At 33.6% G+C, this 20,747-nt stretch overlaps 1 protein-coding gene and 3 pseudogenes across 1 annotated transcript; 3 read left to right on the forward strand and 1 right to left on the reverse strand.

Moving 5' to 3' along the window:
• The first annotated feature begins 392 nt into the window (after window positions 1-392).
• Window positions 393-1,704, forward strand: LOC105155986 (cytosolic sulfotransferase 15). The gene has a single exon (XM_011071990.3). The coding sequence runs from the start codon at window positions 504-506 to the stop codon at window positions 1,488-1,490; it is 987 nt and encodes a 328-aa protein (XP_011070292.1). The 5' UTR covers window positions 393-503; the 3' UTR covers window positions 1,491-1,704.
• A 4,401-nt stretch (window positions 1,705-6,105) lies between these two features.
• Window positions 6,106-7,381, forward strand: LOC105155993 (cytosolic sulfotransferase 15 pseudogene; annotated as a pseudogene).
• Window positions 7,382-11,481: 4,100 nt separating this feature from the next.
• On the reverse strand, window positions 11,482-12,766 carry LOC105156001 (cytosolic sulfotransferase 14 pseudogene; annotated as a pseudogene).
• Window positions 12,767-16,382: 3,616 nt separating this feature from the next.
• On the forward strand, window positions 16,383-17,728 carry LOC105164651 (cytosolic sulfotransferase 15 pseudogene; annotated as a pseudogene).
• The last annotated feature ends 3,019 nt before the right edge of the window (window positions 17,729-20,747 follow it).

A 20,747-nucleotide genomic window follows, 5' to 3' on the forward strand; every position in this document is an offset into this window, starting at 1 on the left:
TTTATTTGAAAATATTTTAATAAATTGGTTGTAATTATAATGTTTAAATTTATAATTATTAATTTTAATGTAATATAGATATTTTTGTTATTAATAATTCTAATTACTAAATTATTTAAATTATAAATTAAAAAAAAAATCGTGGATGCCAACCACAACGTAGCATCCACAAATCGACTATTATTTAAAAAAAAAACAAAGTTGCCTTGCGGTCCACGACTTGGGGCTTAAATTGAAAAAAAAATATATATTTTGGTGGCTAATCACGACTCTCATAATCATGTTAACATATTTAAAAAAATATTATTTTTAAATTTTTTCTTTTTTTGATAATAAATAAATAATTAAACCAACTTTTCCCGTTATGACTAAGAATTAAAAGACGGATCCCAACTTAGAGAACATTATAATCATTAACCCTTCGGACAAATACATCTATAAAATTATGCTGTAGACAGAAATCAGAGGTTTCTCGCTAATACAGACGAGTATTGGTCGTCCAAATGGAGAAAAAAGAATGTTCTTCCGCTGAAGTTGATAACAGCGCAAAGGATGAATTCCAGGAGTTGCTGCAAACACTCGAAAGACAGACCAATTGGGACGGGCAACGTCTTGTTAAGTACGAGGGCTTTTGGTTGCTGGAACTGTTATTCCGACCGATACTCTCTGCTCAAAAGTACTTCAAAGCAAAAGGCACAGATGTAATACTGTTGACCATGCCCAAATCAGGAACCACCTGGTTGAAGGCCCTCACGTTTTCCATAGCCAACCGCAACGCTATCCCTATTGATCAAAGTCCTCTACTTACTTCCAATCCTCACAAGGTTGTGCCGGCTTTGGAATTCGATCTTTACTGGGGGCAAGAAAATCTTGATCCTGAACAGATTCTCGACCCAAGAATTTTGTCAACGCACATTCCCCTCGAAATCCTTCCTGACTCCATCCGTGAAGCTGGCTGTAGAATTATCTATGTATGTAGAAACCCGCTGGATGTATTCATCTCACACCGCCATTTCTTGCTCGAGAACAAGTTTGCAAAAGATGCAGTCCCGCTTGAACTGGATGAGGCTTTCGACATGTTTTGCCAGGGAATTCATCCCTACGGGCCCTTCTGGGACCATATGCTTGGATACTGGAATGCCCACTTGAAGAATCCTGAGAGAGTGTTGTTTATAAAGTATGAGGATCTAAAAGAGGATATCTTCTCCAATATAAAGAAGATTGCCGAATTTATCGGGTCCCCTTTTTCGCCGGAGGAAGAAAAACAAGGTGTGGTAGAACAAATCTCCAGGCTATGTAGCTTTGAAAATCTTAAGAATTTGGAGGTGAACAAGAGCGGAAATGTTCTTGGATTAATGAAGAACAGTTCATTTTTTAGGAAGGGAGAAGTCGGAGATTGGGTGAATTATCTGAGTCCTGAAATGGTCGAACGCGTCAAGAACATCATGGAGAGCAAGTTTAAGGGCTCTGGTTTAATCTTCAAAATCTGACTCAGAAAATGTCAGCTGCTGAAGGATATGATCTCCACTCTCGAGATTATTGCATTAATTTTACTTTTCGATTACAGTTTCTGTTCTTATTGAAATATTTTAATTTGTGTGGATTTCATTTTCTTTCCAAATGCCACCCAAAATGGAAAAATGGAAGGAATATTCTGTTTTATGACATTGTAAATTAATAAATTATTTTTCTTTAAAAAATTAATTTATTTTCATGTGTCTTTAAAAATATAACAATTTACTCTTTTGTATTTTTCAAAATTAAGTAACTTACCTCTTTACATAGATAGGTAAATTACTTCTTTTTTTAAAAAATATAAAGAGAGAAATTTTTATTTTTTTTTCCATAGAGAGATGATTACTTATTTTTAATATCACGGGGAGATAAATTGTATTAAATCTATAAAAAAATGAGATACGCACAGTTTTCAATTCGTATTTTGTTTCATCTAATATTCTTATGTTACTTTTGTTGGAAAATTAAAATTAATGACATAACGTATGCAATAATTATAGTTGATGGATGAAAGAATTTTGATTGGGGACTTCCTGTGATATTGAAAATAAAAAATATCCTCTTTCAAGTCCTTGTACTTAAGAAACAACACTTTTCCCTGATTCTCCGAATGAGCATTCCAACATCGAAGGATATCATCCCAAAACGGCCTGTACAGGTCGAAAGCCTCATCTATGACATGCAGGTTCGTACCTTTTCCAAACTTGTTGTTAGACGAGACATGGATGTAGAAACAAATTGATCCAGTGGGTTTCTACATATGTAAATAATTCTTTGTTTATCTCAACTCCTTACACTCTTTCTTTCAGAGACACCTTAAATTTTCTACTAACTTGAGCATTAGAGAATCATCGATGAAATTCCTTGTGACTTGGCCTTAATGTGTGTTGCTTTTGCAGGATATGCTTCACCTCTGAAAACATGCCTGAAGCATTGAGAGTAGTAGATATTTTAAACACTCACTACATATATTCAAGATTCTTGCTGTATCTTTTGGATACAACACTATTAATATTAATTTTGAAATTGAGTACTAAGTAGAGATTGGGGAGGAAATTTCATTTTCGGATTTGCTATTGATGAGGGTTTTATTATTAAAATACGAAAAAGTCCGTTATTAAGGACAAAAGAGACATTTTTGCAAGGTCCACGCATGGGATCGCCGGTCGGGTCGTTTGAACCCGCCCCGCAGTTTGACCCAGATCCTTAAGGCTCCCGGACCCTGAGGATGAATAAACACCGTGTGGTTGAAGCAAAGGAAGCTCAAATTAGGACACGTGGATTGATTTACAGTGTTAAATTAGGCCTTATAAATACTTCAAATTTTGACTCAATCGAGGTAACTGACATTTATTATTTTGATCCCTTAACTTCAAATCGCATATTTCTATCTCGACCATCTACTAACTTGGGCATCGGAGGGTCTTCGTTGGGGACGAACCCTACTAGTCTGACGTACCTGTTTAACTCGACTAGGTCAAGCTCGTTGGTCAAGGTCACACATTCGAGTCGGATCAGCTACTTAGGTCAGCTTAACTAGAAACAACAAGGCAAGTTCTGAGCCTTCAACCTCTGCACACTAGGAGCTTGGCGAGTCTTCTTCGCCTGCCAGAGGAGTTGTTTTTCTTCATTTGAACCACAAATACTCCATCTGTATTTATACAAACGACTAATAATTTAAGATAATTTTTTCCGGAAGTTGATACCATTACAAATTTTATATATTCCCATTTTGGAATTCGTCTTCTAATTTTTTAGGGTAAATTGTATTGACATCTTTGAGATTAAGTCAAAATACACAAATATATATATATATATATATGTATATATATATATATTTGCAGATTGTAGCTATATCTCTTGTGGTTATAATTATAATTGCAACCACATCTCCTATTCAAATGCAAAGTTCATATAAAGACCTTTTGACAAACATTACACTAACACCCCTCAAAAGGTGTAGTTATAATTTTACAAAAGACATGGAATATTTGTATAATTTGACCTAATATCAATGGTGTCAATATATAATAGATCATTTTATTTTATTCATGGGCCAGGGCTGCTGGATCATTTTATTTATAAAAATAATGCATGACCTATCAATTTTATTTTATTTTTCTAAATTGACTATTTTAGTAATGTTTTTTTTTTGTACTTTTGAACTAAAAATCATTATCTTTATTGTTCTAATTCTAAATTTTTAGTACTTTAATTTATTAATACTCTTTTTTTTTTATTTTTTTCAAAGTTTATTTTAGTTTTTTTTATTTATTATCATCTAAGTTTACTACTGTAAGCTTGTTCATCAATTTATTATTTAAGTTCATTATGTAGTCTTAATTATTGTTTTTTCTAATTATAATTTTGTGTGATTTAATTTATCATTGATTTTATTTCACATATAATTATAAGTTTAAGTAATTATTCAAAAGAAGACCTCAATTTAATAATATATAAAAATAAAATAGGCACATTCAAGCCTAGCCTAGTCCTTGTCCTTAACTGGTCCGGTTCATGAGTTGGATTGGAGTTTATAAATGGTCTCAATTGGGACCCATTTAAAAATTCATGACCAATCTAAAATCGATCATGAATAGTAACGAGCTAGTCTAGGATCAAACTTTTCGAAATTAGTCGGGATAATTACAGTTTTGATCCTCATATATTATCACTATTTTTTTTCAATTCCTAAATATTTTAAGTTCTATTTTAGTCCTTCAACTTTTAAAATATTAACAATTTCGATCCGTAAGCCTAGTTAATGACCATTTTGCCCTTTTAAATAAAATATATAGTCCAACTATCATTTTTCTATGCTCATGATCAGCCAATATGCTTCCAAAAATAAAATTAAGCCTCAATAAATTCATATTTTTCTTTGACCATCTTGTTCCTGGGTTTTTCAAGTCCTCAGTATTCCCGGATAGTGTGGTTGGAGAAAGTCCGTGAATCGAGGACTTGGAATACCTCGAGAACAAGGTGGTCAAAGAAAAGTATCACTAGAAGAATTATAACATTTAACTGCGGTTAATTGTCATGGTTAATAACAAATAGCCATAGCAAATATCTAGTGACCACGGCCACATAACGATTGTTGGTCGTAATTTTTGCGAAGATGACTCAAATATTTGCATGGCTAAAAACACAACAAATGTTTTGACCATGGCTTTTACTCATGACAAATAATTTTTTCGTGGTGGAAAAACTATTTTTTTTCATCATCTTTGTTTAACCATAGTTAATAGTAGTCAATTACCATGATTTTTAGCCATAGTCATTAATATTATAGACAATATTAATTTTTTTTTAATGTATAAATTTATGGAGGCTTAATTTTATTTTCGAAAATATGTTGAGCCTAATCATGAGCATAAGAAAAAAATAATTGCGCTATATGTTTTCTTTAAAAGGACAAAATGGTAATTAATTAGACTAATCAAAATTATTAATATTTTAAAAATAAAAGAACTAAAATAGAACTTTCATATATTTGTGTACTGAAAACAAAATAATAGCAATATTTGAGTACCAAAACTATAATTATCCCAAATTGATTTTTTGTTAGGCCACATCCCTGGCGTGGCATTCCCCCTTGGCTAACCATGACTCATCACAATTATGTTATTATATTTAAAAAAAAATATTATTTTTTAACTTTTTTTTTATAATAAATAAATGATTAAAACTGTTCCCGTGGTCTTGTTATGTCTAAGAATTAGAAGACAGATCCAACATAGAGATTGGGGATTGCAGATGAGATTAAATATATTATATATAATAAGATATCTTAAAATTTAATCAACAATTATGATATTTTAAAATTCGATCACCTCATACAAAATTTAAATATATACAAGATTGTGTCCATTAGATCATATCAAACGGTATGATTTAAATATATACAAACTATATGATTTGTTTTATTTTTTATGAAAATAAAAATATTAGAAAATTTTTATTTTAATATATACAATAAAATAGCTCTAAAATTATAATTATTTTATTTTAGATAATTTCTAGGATTTTTTTTTACTATTTTCAAATTAAATTATTATTTGATCTAAAACTATATTAATATTTGAGCACAAACTATAAAAAGTAAAAATTATTATTTTAAAGAAACCATTGGATAATTTTTTTAAATAAATAAATTAATTTTTAAATTAAAATTATTTATATTCAACATCAATTGTCTATTAATTCTTTTTAAATTGAACTTTTATTTTATTTAAAAATATTTTAATAAATTGGTTGTAATTATAATGTTTAAATTTATCATATTTTTGTTATTAATAATTCTAATTACTAAATTATTTAAATTATAAATAAAAAAAAATCGTGGATGCCAACCACAAGGTAGCATCCACAAATTGACTATTATTTAAAAAAAAAAAAGTTGCCTTGAGATCCACGACTTGGGGCTTAAATTGAAAAAAAAAAAATATTTTAGTGGCTAATCACGACTCTCATAACCATGTTAACATATTTAAAAAAATATTATTTTTTAATTTTTTCGTTTTTCGATAATAAATAAATAATTAAACCAAATCTTCCCGTTATGACTAAGAATTAGAAGACGGATCCCAACTTAGAGAACATTATAAATATATAATCATTAACCCTTTCGACAAATACATCTATAATTCTATGCTCTAGACAGAAATCAGAAGTTTCTTGCTAGTACAGACGAGTATTGGTCATCCAAATGGAGAAAGAAGAATGTTCTTCCGCTGAAGTTGATAACAGCGCAAAGGATGAATTCCAGGAGTTGCTGCAAACACTCGAACGACAGACCAATTGGGACGGGCAACGTCTTGTCAAGTACGAGGGCTTTTGGTTGCTGGAACTGTTTTTCCGACCGATACTCTCTGCTCAAAAGTACTTCAAAGCAAAAGGCACAGATGTAATACTGTCGACCATGCCCAAATCAGGAACCACCTGGTTGAAGGCGCTCACGTTTTCCATAGCCAACCGCAACGCTATCCCTATTGATCAAAGTCCTCTACTTACTTCTAATCCTCACAAGGTTGTGCCGTTCTTGGAATTCGATCTTTACTGGGGGCAAGAAGATCTTGATCCTGAACGAATTCTCGACCCAAGAATTTTGTCAACTCACATGCCACTGGAAATCCTTCCTGACTCCATTCGTGAAGCTGGCTGTAGAATTATCTATCTATGTAGAAACCCTCTGGACGTATTCATCTCAAACCGCCTTTTCTTGCTCGAGAACAGGTTTTCAGAAGATGCAGTCCTGCTTGAACTGGATGAGGCTTTCGACAGGCTTTGCCAGGGAATTCATGACTGCGGGCCCTTCTGGGACCATATGCTTGGATACTGGAATGCCCACTTGAAGAACCCTGAGAGAGTGTTGTTTATAAAGTATGAGGATCTAAAAGAGGATATCTTGTCCAATATAAAGAAGATTGCCGAATTTATCGGGTCCCCTTTTTCGCCGGAGGAAGAAAAACAAGGTGTGGTAGAACAAATCTCCAGGCTATGTAGCTTTGAAAATCTTAAAAATTTGGAGGTGAACAAGAGCGGAAATATTCTTGGATTAGTGAAGAACAGTTCATTTTTTAGGAAGGGAGAAGTTGGAGATTGGGTGAATTATCTGAGTCCTGAAATGGTCGAACGCGTCAAGAACATCATGGAGAGCAAGTTTCAGGGCTCTGGTTTAATCATCAAAATCTGAATCAGAAAATGTCAGCTGCTGAAGAATATGATCTCCACCCTCGAGATTAATGCATTAATATTAGTTTTCGATTACCAGTTTCTGTTCTTACTGAAATATTTTAATTTGTGTGGATTTCATTGTCTTTCCATATGCCACCTTAAAACAAAAAATACAAGCAATCTTCTCTCCTGTGATTTTTTTCAATGACTAAATTATTTCTTACAAAAAAATAATAATTTATCTTTATGTATTTTTTAAAAATATAAAAATTTATCTATTTGTATTTTTCAAAATTAAGTAATTTACCTCTTTACATAAATAAGTAAATTACTTTATTTTTCAAAAAATATAGAGAGAAATTTTTATTTTTTTATAGAGATATAATTACTTATTTTCAATATCATAGGGAAATAAATTGTATCTAACCCACATAAAAATGAGGTATGCAGAGTTTTCAATTGGTATTTTATTTCATGTAATATTCTTATGTTACTTTTGTTGGAAAATTAAAATTAATGACATAACGTATGCAATAATTATAATTGATGGATGAAAGAATTTTGATGGAGAAAATATCATAAATATGCTTAGTCTAAATACATATAATTCAATAAGAGTTTTGAATAAATAAACAGGAAATTTGATGAACAAAGCTTGAAAAATCGAAGAAGTTTAATACAAATAAAATATATAAACTAATTTAAGCAAAATATTCAAAACTACATCGCTATACCTAAGGAAAAGGGGCAAGAAAATCAAGATTTTAGTTGACTTTTTCTAATTAAAATTGAAATAGAAAAATATGAATATGAAATTATTAATTGTGTATAATTTTATTTTATGCTTACGCGGATTTGATTACTTTTGATGGACCAAAGAATTAATAGACATAAATAATTTACCCATAAATCTTATAAATCTCAATACATATTCTCACAAATCTTGAATTTTTGCACGCCGTCAAACATAATAAATATAAATACATTATTATATAAAGCATATTATAATATTTGTCCTATAATATAAACTGATTTCTCTTAGAAAAATGTATGTAGTTCGTAATAAATTGTCCCTTTTGTAATCATGTTTCTAAAAAAAAAAATAGCATCACTTTTTTTATTTCTTTCATAAATAATAAATTTAACAACATTTGAAATTAATAAAAAATAAAGATACTTACGTTTATAAATTATATGCTAAGAATACATACATACACTAGGAAATTTGAAACACTGCAAGTGAGGATATAATAGCAATATATACATAATACAAAAAATTGATAATGGTACGACTGATACAGGGCCTCGATCATATTCGATGGGTCCCCCTACGATTATTTTGTCTGGACTGAATGATCGATTTTATGATATAGTGCATGCTACTAAGCATCCATTGTGGAATGATTGCACCTAAAAATACATTTAAGCCTAAAATAAATTATAGATAAAAAAAACTAACGATTTATGAATACATCACAAAAAAAATATTATTTCACCAACAGAAAAATGTGTGCTCCAATCTAGAAGAGATGATTATAGAGTTGGAGATAAGAGTTTGAGTCCTACTCATGGGTCCTCGCAATTAGGCACTCCAGAAAAGAAGAGAATGGGATATAGTTGGAAAGTGGGTTACCATTGAGGAAAAGCGTGAAAGCACTGAATGGACATACCATCAACCGTTTTCTTCTCATATGTATTTTGGTGTCCGTGAGAAAATGTAAACATGCACCAGATGTTTGTGAGAGCCATGTGATGGAGAAAATCGTAATTTTGTTTGAAAAAGATTGATTTGCTTTTGAAAGGGCATAAAATTACAACTTTATTTGGAAGATTCGTGCATTCTTGAGCTGGTCGGGCCACAACTTGGGTCAGGTTTAGAAACTCGACCCTGGTAACCCGAGACACGTGGAAGACGCCTATTGGACCAACAAGACCCTCATTCTTACACTATAAATATCTCCTAATCAGTTCATTAATGGTATGCTCTTTCTACCACTCTTTACTTTTTGGTCTCTTCAGCTTGCCAGCGACTTGCTTTCTCGACCTCGAAATCAAACACTGACTTAAGCATTGGAGAGTTTTAGTTGAGGGCCACCCCGTCAAGTCTAACAATCTGCTTCTCTTTTCTCAGGGCTCAATCACTAATTTGGAAGAGGTAGCAACCTCGAACCGCTTGATGGACCAATTCACTCGACCAAGAAGATCGCGTAGATTTCGACTCGAATCACTATAATTCCAAAAGAGGATTGCTCTCCGTCAATTTCTCTATTCAACAATGGCTGCCACACTCCATACAAACTGTCTAATTATCAATGTGGCAAGCCACGTGGCCCAATCCCCCAAAAAATAAAACGATTAGCAACTATTACCTAAAATAGCTATACAGATATATGTACAAGAGCGCGACTTTATAAGTGAAGCACGTTTCTTCTATCTAGCATCTCTAAGCTCTGGTTTTGTCTCACAATTAAAATTGATTAATTAAATTTATTTTAAATTAAACATGAACAAAAAATTACATTCAATAAGCTTTCAACCTCGACTTCAGCTTGTTTCAATTAGTGTAAAAATAATAAAATGTAATTAAAAATATTAAATTATTCGAGCTCGACTCATGTGTTACCCGATTAAAGCTTGTTTGAACTCGATTATTAGTAAGCAAACTAAATTCAAACGTAATTTTGAAACTTGATAATAATTCCCAAAAAAAAAAAAAAACAATAATACGTTGAACTCGATTCCAACAATTTACAACCCTGAGTTTGTGTAAGAAAGTCTTCTTTTAATTTAATTTTGAATACGTTAAACGATGTATTTAGCATGAGTTGGAGCCATATAATTAGTTATAAATTTGTATTGGATATATTAGATATTATGTATCACAATATTTTATATTAATAATACATGACGTATAAATTTTATTTTTTTCTCCTACACTAATTATTCTAGTAGCTTTTTTATACTTTTAAAACTCTAAAAATAATTATCATTATTGCTCTACTTCTAAATCTTTAGTACTTTAATTCATTAATTTTTTATTTATTTTTTTCAAAGTTTATTATAAATCCTTTATGAATTTATTATCATCTAAATTCATTATATAATCTTAACTATTATTTTTTCTAGTTATATTTTTTTTGTGTGATTAATTTATTATTTATTTTATTTCATAATACTACCATAAATTTAAGTAATTGTTCAAAAGAAAACCTCTATTTCACAAAAAAATAAAAATAAAATAGGCACATTCAGGCCTCAATCGAGCCGATTCACGAACTGGACCTGAGTTCATAGGTTCATTTAAAGGCTTAGAACTATTCCAAGATCGATCAGAAATAACAATGGACTGATCCTAGACCAAATTTTATCGACTGATTCTTGTCGATCTTAGATCGACCCGATAATTTGTCACCCCTGAAAAAGAATTGAATTACTTGGAAAAGTGGCTGTGGGGCTATTACTTAAAGAAAAGCAGGAAAATACCTTTTTCTTGGTTCTTTAATAATGCACAGCAAAGCTGGTTGCCTCTCAATTTCATTGATTTTGACGTCGCACGTTAATTGATGAATAGAAAGTAGAAATTGTTTTCCAACAAGTATTGGAATGGTATAGTATTTAAAATCTAAAATTAAATTTTACCGCATACGTTTTATCTAACAAGAAAATATCATGGGCAGAAGCATGTGTTTAAAGGTAAATGCCCTCGAACTTGCTATCCATGAGCTCTTTTATGCGTTCAGTCATGGCAGGAGTCAGATAATTGATCCAATCCTTCCTGAAAAAGGAACTATTCTTCAGAATGCTAATAATATCGCAGCCAAATTGCTGAGACTTTCAGAGCTGCATAGTCCTGAGATTTGATCTATCAGGCCTTGTTCTTCTTCCTCCTGTTGGAGTACATGCTGCAGCCAAAAATGGTGATGATGATGCTGAAGTTGTAGCTCTTCTTCTGGATGCCGGATGACTTTTTCTCAGGCATTTTAGTTGGGTGGTTAGAGGGAGCAATTGTGATTATGCGGCAGCTTATGTGTATTTAAAGCAGGACAGGTCTTCATCTTCTTCATTAGAAACATGACAGAATCCGGATTTTTTACTCATGGCTCTCTGCAAATTTTGTTTTGCTTTCTTCTCCATTTTTCCTCATGGTATCGGAGCCTTCTTCTGAAGGTCTCTGCATACCGTGCACACTCACAAACGATTGACGATCATTGATGTTTATTGTATTGAGCCATATGGAAAAATAAATATCCAAAACACGTACTCGTCGATTTAATAAAAGAAACAGGAACAAACAAAACAAGAACAGTATAACTTTAATATTGCAAGGAAAGTACCTTAAACATGTTACATAAAATCAATACTCGTGATGGTACAAAAGCTTTCAACAGGCAACGACCATCCTCATCTTCTCACCAACTGTGGTTTTATTAATAGATGCCAACAGAAACAGAAAAAAAGGTCATCAAATGACATAACAAACACAAATAACTGAGCAGTTGCTTAATTACTCTTGTTTGTTTTAAGTCCTGAACATTAAACCGGAGCCCTCGAACTTGCTATCCATGAGCTTTTTCATGCATTCAGCCATAGCAGGAGTCAGATAATGGGTCCAGTCTCCAACTTGTCCCTTCCTGTAAAAGGATGCATTTTTCAGAATACCATTAATATCGCCTGTCCTGTTGACAGCCAAATTTCTGAGACTTTCAAAGCTGCATAGCCCTGAGATTTGATCTATCAGGCCTTGTTCTTCTTCCTCTAGTGAGAAAGGGAACCCCATAAATTCAGCAATCTTCTTTATCTGAAACGTGATATCCTCTTTCAGATCCTCGTACTTGAGAAACAACACTTTCCCTGGATTCTCCAAATGTGCGTTCCAATATCCAAGGATATGATCCCAAAATGGCCCAAAAGAGGAAATTCCCTGGCAATACATTTCGAAAGCCTCATTTATGGCAGCTAGGTCTGCATCTTTTCCAAACTTGTTTTCAACGGAGAAAAGAAAGTGTGAAACGAACTGATCCAATGGGTTTCTGCAGATGTAGATAATTCTACAGTCACTTTCACGAATGGAATCGGGAAGCAATTTGAAATGCATGTTTGTTGAGAAAATTCTTGGGTTGGGGAATGGGATGGTTTCCAGATCAGGAATTTCTTGCCCCCAATAGACATTCAATTCTAGGAAAGGCACAAGCATGTGAGGACTGGAAGTGAGTAGAGGAGTTTGGTCAATGGGGAAAACACTGCGGTTGGCAATGGAAAACGTGAGGGCTTTCAACCAGGTGGTTACTGATTTAGGCATGGTTGACAATATTATATCTGTGTCTTTTGCTTTGAAGTGCTTTCGAGCAGCTAATATAGGTCGAAACATCCATAACAGCATAGAGCTGTAACCCATACGAACTCACCCGTTGTTCAACTGTTTGGAGCAACTCCTGGAACTCATCCTTGGCACTCTTATCAACTTCAGCAGAAGAGCATTCCGGGTCTTCTTTTTTCTCCATTGCGATGCAATGATATTGGATATACACTCTTGTACAATTTTGGCTGGCTACTATATATTATATGGTTGGTCTTGTAAAGCAATCTTATATTTAAGGGAGAAATGCATACACGGTTCGGACAAACTGATTGTCAAAGGTTTCCCGAGCAATAATAATTTGAGTCAGCAGGTCGGTTGTATAATAATTAATTAATATGTCAAGTTCCATTAGATCCTCATTTCATATTATTAATAACTTTATACACAAGTCTTGACACTTAAAATTGTATAATAATAAAACAAAATTATTGTCACTAGTACCATATTTTATTGTAGGGGAGAAAGATCAATTTGGTCATTTAAGTTTTTATGGATTAATCTAAGAAAAGTATTATTTTAGTTCGCTAAATATGCCTAATTTTAATTTTAGTCCGATAACTATGTTCATTTTTGTTTAGGTCCAGTAACTTACGAAATTGCTTACTTTTAGTCCACTACAAGACCTACAACAGCGACGTGCCTGCTTCATGTTGTCCCCTCACATGCCGACCTTAATACTCACATCCCTCAATCCTTACCTTCTACTTCCTCTACTCTAGACACTTCATCTACTCTAGACACTCACTTGCCTACTTTTGTTGTTCCTAACACTTCTCCCGCACCTCCTCTTCGTCGGTCTGCCAGGAATACACAATGACCAGCCTGGCTCGACGATTTCATTTGCAACAGCAGATCTATCTCATCCCTTCTCTCCATTAACCCCGCATACATGTGTTATGTGGCCTTGTTATCTATTTTGCAGGAGCCCAGGTCATACACAGAGGTTGTTCAACATCAGGAATTGAGGGATGCGATGCGATGCGAGCTGGATGCCTTGGAGAAAAATAATACTTGGTCCTTATCTCCGCTACCAGAAGCAAAATGGGCAATTGGTTGCAAATGGGTCTATAAGACCAAACTGCGAGCTGATGGCACGGTGGAAAGGTATAAAGCTCGTTTGGTGGTCAAGGGATTTACGCAGGTGAAAGGGGTCGACTACACGGACAGCTTTTCTCTGGTCGCTAAGACTGTCATAGTGCGACTGTTTCTTGCTGCAACCGCAGTTCGTGGATGGCCTCTACAACAACTCGACATCAATAATGCCTTTTTGCACGGGCACTTGGACGAAGATATTTATATGACTCCACCTGAGGGATACACTGTGGCCATCACCTGGTCTGTAAGTTGGAGGTCATTGTACGGACTTAAGCAGGCGTCTCATCAATGGAATGTGGAATTAACCTTTTGTCTCACCGCCTATGATTTCAATCAATCGGCCCATGATCACTATCTCTTCGTCAAGCATACTCCTACAGGGCCGATGGCACTGTTAGTTTATGTGAATGACATATTACTCACTAGCCATTCTCTGTCAGGAATTCAAGAGGTGAAAGACTACCTCTACGACCTGTTCACTATCAAGAATATTGGTAATGCTCGCAACTTTCTTGGTTTAGAAATTACTCGCAATATGAATGGTCAGTATGTTTCACAGACAAAGTATGTTATTAATGTCATCTGCGACATAGGTCTGACTCAGGCTAAGTCAGCTTCCACACCTCTTCCTCAGGGCTTGAAGCTGCGATCCAAAACTGATAAGCTGCTTCTTAACCCTGATTCATATTAATGCCTTATGGGACGCCTACTGTACCTGGGTTTTACTCGCCCAAACATCTCATATTCTGTTCAGCAACTCACTCAATTTCTCACACATCCCTGCGACTCTCACTGGCGTGCTACTCTTCATGTAATTCGCTACCTGAAAGGGTGTCCGTCAAAAGGACTGTTCTTCCCTTTGCATAATTCCTCGGTATTGAAGGTTTACTGCGACACGGATTGGGCCTCCTGCCCAGACTCGAGGCGCTCACTCACTATTTTTCGTATATTCCTTGGACCAACCTTGGTATCCTAGAAAACTAAGAAACAGGCTACTGTCTTCAAGTCGACTGTTGTCACAGTCTCGCTACCACTGTCTGCGAACTGTGGTGTTTCACATACATCCTTGTCGATCTTGGCCTTACCACTTCTTTGCCCATCGATCTTGGCCTTACCACTTCTTTGCCCATCGATCTTTTCTATGATAACAAGGTAGCCATACACATTTTGGCCAACCCTGTGTTTCATGAGCGAATTAAGCACATCAAACTGGATTGTCATTTAGTTCACGATGCTTATAAAGAGGGTTTCATTTCATTGACGTTTGAGCGAAGTTCGCTGCAGCTCACTGATTTGTTTACAAAGATCCTGCCTATTTCTACCTTCACCACCATGCTTTCCAAGTTGGTGTTGTTCTCGTTCAAGCCACGTCCAACTTGTGGGGGGGCCTGTTGAGAGTTCGACCTCCTCCCAGGTTGAACACCAGGTCGCACATGTGGAGGTCGTTGTCCAGACCGGTCATCATGAGGTCGCACATGAGCTCACGCATCTTGAAGTCATGTTTCCAACTGCACGTCATGAGGTCGTTGATGAGGCCGCTGCTATCACAATGCCGGTTATCTTGGATACAGGACAGATTCTCTGTAATACTTTTTTTTGTATTTTATGTGACAAAGTGTGTTAGATTACTTGGGGAGGTTACGCCCATTGTGTATTTAATTTCCTTGTACACCTTCATTTTAGATGATGAATCTCTTATAGAAAATAGAAAAAATATCCTCTCTAGAATGGTTCTGTTTTTGCATTTCTGTTGTTTTGATTACATGAAACTCAAAATTGCATCGTTTTTATTTAATCGTAATTAATACTAATTATTATTTAACACTATTTGTAGCCATAATTACTAATATTGTAGCTAATAATAAGTTTTTTATCGTGTGCTCAAAAAAATATTGAGAGGGACGCCGAGCCACTTGCTCTCAATACCTAAAAGAAAGGCAGCTGCTGAAGAATATGACCTTGGGAACACATAATTACTGCTAGCTTTTGTTACCAATTTCCGTTCTTACCATATCTATACGTATGGATTTCATTTTTGGCTGTTATTATTGTCTGTTGGTATGGATTTCACTTTCTAAAATCGACAGGGATAACAGAGGGAAAGTATATACGATCCAACGCTGCAAAATCATGATGGTGGTAGTAGCTAGATATGTTGAAGCTGTTAAGTATTCATGTTACTTTTGAAAGAATATTGAAGTTAGGGAAAAATGCAAGCAGTTCTTATTATAATATTATAAATGAGGAAATTATTTTTTTTATAAAAAAATTAATAATTTATTCTCTTGTATTTTTTAAAATACAATAATTTATATTTCTATGTTTTTTAAAATGAACAATTTATCCCCCTAGATAAGGGTAAATTGTATCATTTTAAAAATTATATGGGATAAATTATTATTATTTTTTTCATAAAGATAATTTGCTCATTTATAACATTAGAATGAGATAAATTGCATTAAACCCATTAAAATTATAACATTGTTCTTGTTCTATTTATTATCATTAACTTAAATTAGTTTAGTTAAACCTGAATCATTTATATAGCAAATTCACTGCACGAGTTAAGAGTAATGTATTGTTACAGACTTTTCACGTTCTTCAATTATTTCTTCGAGTTCCCCCGGCCCACCGTGGTCAACTTGAAGAAATGTGAGGCTCGTGTCCTCTTTCCGATTGATTGTGATTTATATAACAAGTTCACAAGTTAAAAAAACACCAAAATGCATGATTGATTGTGATTCATCCGGCACACTACCCGACACTTTATCTTGTAAGATATCAACAAGATTCCCAGTCTCCAAAAATCATAATATGAAACAAAGAAAGCACATGTAGAGACTGTAGAGTAGTCTATAAAAGAGTATTACGTACTTGATTTTTCAGGATACATTCATCATCAAATGGAGAAGAAAGAAGTTTCAAATGAGCTCCAGGAGTTGCTCCAAACACTGGAACAGCAGACGAACTGGGATGGCCGTCGGCTCGTTAAATACGATGGATTCTGGTTGCCAGAAATCGCAGTCCGACCAATATTCTCCGCTCAAAGGTACTTCAAAGCAAAAGATTCCGACATCATATTGACATCCATCCCAAAATCAGGAACCACCTGGTTGAAAGCGCTTGTGTTTTCCATAGCCAATCGCAACGTTATCTCCATTGACCAAAGCCCTTTACTCACTTCCCATCCTCACACAGTTGTGCCCTTCCTCGAGTTCAATCTTTATTTATTCCAAGAAAATCCTCATCTCCAAGACCTCCCTAGTCCAAGAATTTTCACAACCCACATGCCTTTCAAAATCCTTCCTGATTCCATCCGTGAATCCGAGTGTAAAATTATCTACATCTGCAGAAATCCTTTGGATCAGTTCGTTTCACACCGCCATTTCTTGCTCGAAAACAAGATAGAAAAAGACGCAGTGCCACTCGATATAGACGCGGCTTTCGACTTGTTTTGCCAGGGAATTCATCCATTCGGGCCCTTCTGGGACCATATTCTTGGATACTGGAACGCCGGCTTGAAGAATCCTGAGAAAGTGTTGTTTCTGAGGTACGAGGATCTGAAAGAGGATATCACGCCTCATGTCAAGAAGATTGCTGAATTCATCGGGTCCCCATTTTCACCCGAGGAAGAAAAACAAGGTGTCGTTGATCAAATCTCAAGGCTATGTAGCTTCGAAAATCTTAGGAATTTGGAGGTGAACAAGAACGGATACATCCTTAAGGTACTGAAAAACAGTTCATTCTTCAGGAAGGGAGAAGTCGGAGATTGGATCAATCATCTTACTCCTGCAATGGCTGAACGTGTTAAGGACCTCCTGGTGAGCAAGTTCGACGGCTCTGGTTTAATTTTCAAGATCTAAACAAAACTTAAGCCATTGAAGAATACGATTATGGGAGAACATTTGAAGAACTTTTCAGAGGTTAATTAGTATTAAGGTTCACTGCAAGTTTCTGTTCTTATGCAATCTGTTTGTATGGATCTCATTTTCAACTTATGAATAACATTTGAAAATGAGACTCTTGGGTGCAAAAAGATGGCGGTTGATGAATTCAATCTATTCTGTTCCATTTTCCTTATCATTTCTTTGTTTTCATTTCAAGAAAAAGAATAATGAATGAAAAGGCGAGTTTGTAAAAATCTTAAAAATAAGTTGAATTTTTTCTTTTTTTTAAAAAGTTTATAAATTTCTAACATTTTTTAGTTTTGAAAACACATTCATAGCTACTGTTTTAGTCTATTGGCTACAATTTTATAAGAGGTTGAGGACTCGAAAGATCATATAAAATAGTGTGAATTATATCAGTACTTTCTGAAATTAGATTTAATTATATAAATACACTTACTAAGGGGTGTTAATGTACTAGGCTTGTCAATTGGTAGGGTTTTACCTCATATTTAAAAAATCACTTTCGTCCCAATACACCTACCCTGCTCAATGGGTAGAAGATCCTACCCTAACCTACATTCATGAAATTAAATTAGTGGGTATCAGAAGGGTCTAATACCCAAAAAATATCCATGGGTATGGGTAATGACTAATACCTAAAATATCAATGTGTTATAATGATATCTAATGTCCAAAAATATTCATTTGTCCATTAATTTAAAATTATGGAATTATAGTAATCTTTTAGTAAATCAGCCAACTAAATTTATTTACTACTTAAAAAATTAAATAGTATATAATCATTTATTTACATATTTTATTTATATTGTTATGTATGGAAATGTTGACCAAATATGCTAGAGTTTTTGTATTGATTTCGTAATTACTCAAAATTAATCTTAGAATCAAATAAGCAAAATTTAACTTGACAGTTTAGAAAGTAAAAAAATAAAGGCAAAAATTAATTTAGTTAAATATGAATAAATAAAATTTGTCGGAACTCAAATAATTAAAGTTCATCAAATCAAAATTGAATGCAAACACAAATTCAAATGATACTTAAGAGATTTGAAATTTTTACCAACTCATATGTCTTCATTCTTCTTTTTAACTCGCCTCGATTTATGGGTCCATCATTTCAATAAATTTAAGATTTTAATTTAAAATTTTATTAATATTCATCCGTCATTTAGACAATATCAAGTATATTATTTAAATTTCAATGATGATAAATTTAAGTACGTAGTCCTATTTTATCAATCGACGGATTATAAAAAACCACTAATAATTTGAGTCGAATGTAAATTTAAAAATTTGAGACTTTTATTTTTTTAAAACATATTGTAAAAGAAAAAAAATGGGTTTGAGATTGGTAAGACTCAAACTCTATCCAATTATTTTGGTATAATTTGGGTAAGACCCTATGTGTATTTTAGAGAGTAGGGTATGCATAAGGTATGAAAAAAATGTCATTGGTATATGGTTGGGTATGGGTTCGAGTAAAGCGGTACCCATCCATTAACAGGTTTAGGTGGTATTTATAAAATTTTGAGGATATAGGTGTAATTACAATTATAATTTTAAAAGGTATACTTATAATTTTATTAAAAATAAAATATATAATTAAATTTGATATTATTGGATGTCAACATAATTTACCCTATAAAGTATTGATGATAGTCTCATAATTTTAGTAACTATTATTATTGGGGTTAATTATTTAATTATTATTAAAAATTATATAAATATAATTTATTTTAAATATATAATAAAATATATTGAGTTGCAGATCACATCCGCGACTCGACTTAAAAAATAATTTTTTAAAATTGATATGACGTGGATTTGATCAAAGATAGGAAACTTTTTTATTTTTTTTGTTTAATTTTTTTTATAAATTAATATTCAATTAATTTTTAACAACATATTAAAATTCAAAAAATCATAATGTTAAAATTGCATTAATTTTAAAAATACAATGAACTATACAAATGTAATAGTGTATATTTTTTTATATAATTCTAAAAAAATATAATAAACTATACAATTATTGTTGACAACCCCACACCGGCACATTTGATTGTGTAGAAGAATCTCTTTGTTGGGTTTGTTGCCTTTCACGCATTTGCGGCCAAATACGTGATGTTTGGTTTTGACCAAGGCATATAGAGATACAAATAGTAGTATCGTGTGCCAACTCAAATTCTGGGACATCCCAATAATATTCGGAATACACAGGTTCAAATGACTTAAAATATGTATTCGTATAAGCCATTAAATCATAATAATCTTTCACCATTGATGCAGCATTAATCACGTATGCAACGCATACCTTTTGAGCGTGACTGCAAAGGATACTAAATTGAGTCCACTTGTTGCATAGACATTCTTGATTCGTAATTTTGACAATATGAGTATTGAGTCCATGTCCATTCTGACGTCTTGTAACAACCAAGGCGGATTGTTGAAACTGATGGCATTTGATGACGGTATGCTCAACAAAATTTTGTTGCCAACATGTGAAAATCTTGTACGCAAAATCCGTCCACAGTTGGTTGTTGGTCAACATTACACTACTCTTTGCAAATCTCTCATGAAAAGAATAGATAGTACGTTAAAGCGTCATCTCAGGTATTGCTGTCAACGGTAGGCGGTGAGTCCCTTTGAATACTCTTGATGCATTCTGACATGTTGGTCGTCAAAATACCACATCGCCATCCACCATCGTGAGAAACTGTCCATTTTTCCATGTTAATCTAGTCTAAGAATTCAAATGTGGCTAGCTTTTGGCTCTTTATCTCTTTCATAATTCGATTGAATTTTCTGATTTAATATTTAGAGCCAGCTCTCCAACAAAGATCCTTCAACATGATATTTTTTAAACAACTGTTGAAATTAGAACACACATAACCCAAGCAATATTGTTGTACGCCGTGAGGTGGCACAAAATCCAAACTTTCACATACTGCTTTAATGATACAGGGGTGATGGTCAGAAATAAGGAACATCCCACGTTGCCACCGTATAACATGTCTGCTCAATTATCTACGAAACTACTTCCAAGATGAATGTGATTCTTCATTGACAATTGAAAAGCAAGAGGGAATACCTGTTGATTTTCATCCATGCCAGCAACAATCAACATTTTGTGTTTGTACTTTGTGTATAAATGGGTCACATCTACAGTGGTAAATTTGTGACAGTATTAGAAC

This window comes from Sesamum indicum, linkage group LG1, assembly GCF_026168435.1.
Source record: "Sesamum indicum cultivar Baizhima isolate 11 linkage group LG1, ASM2616843v1, whole genome shotgun sequence".
Lineage (NCBI taxonomy): Eukaryota > Viridiplantae > Streptophyta > Magnoliopsida > Lamiales > Pedaliaceae > Sesamum > Sesamum indicum.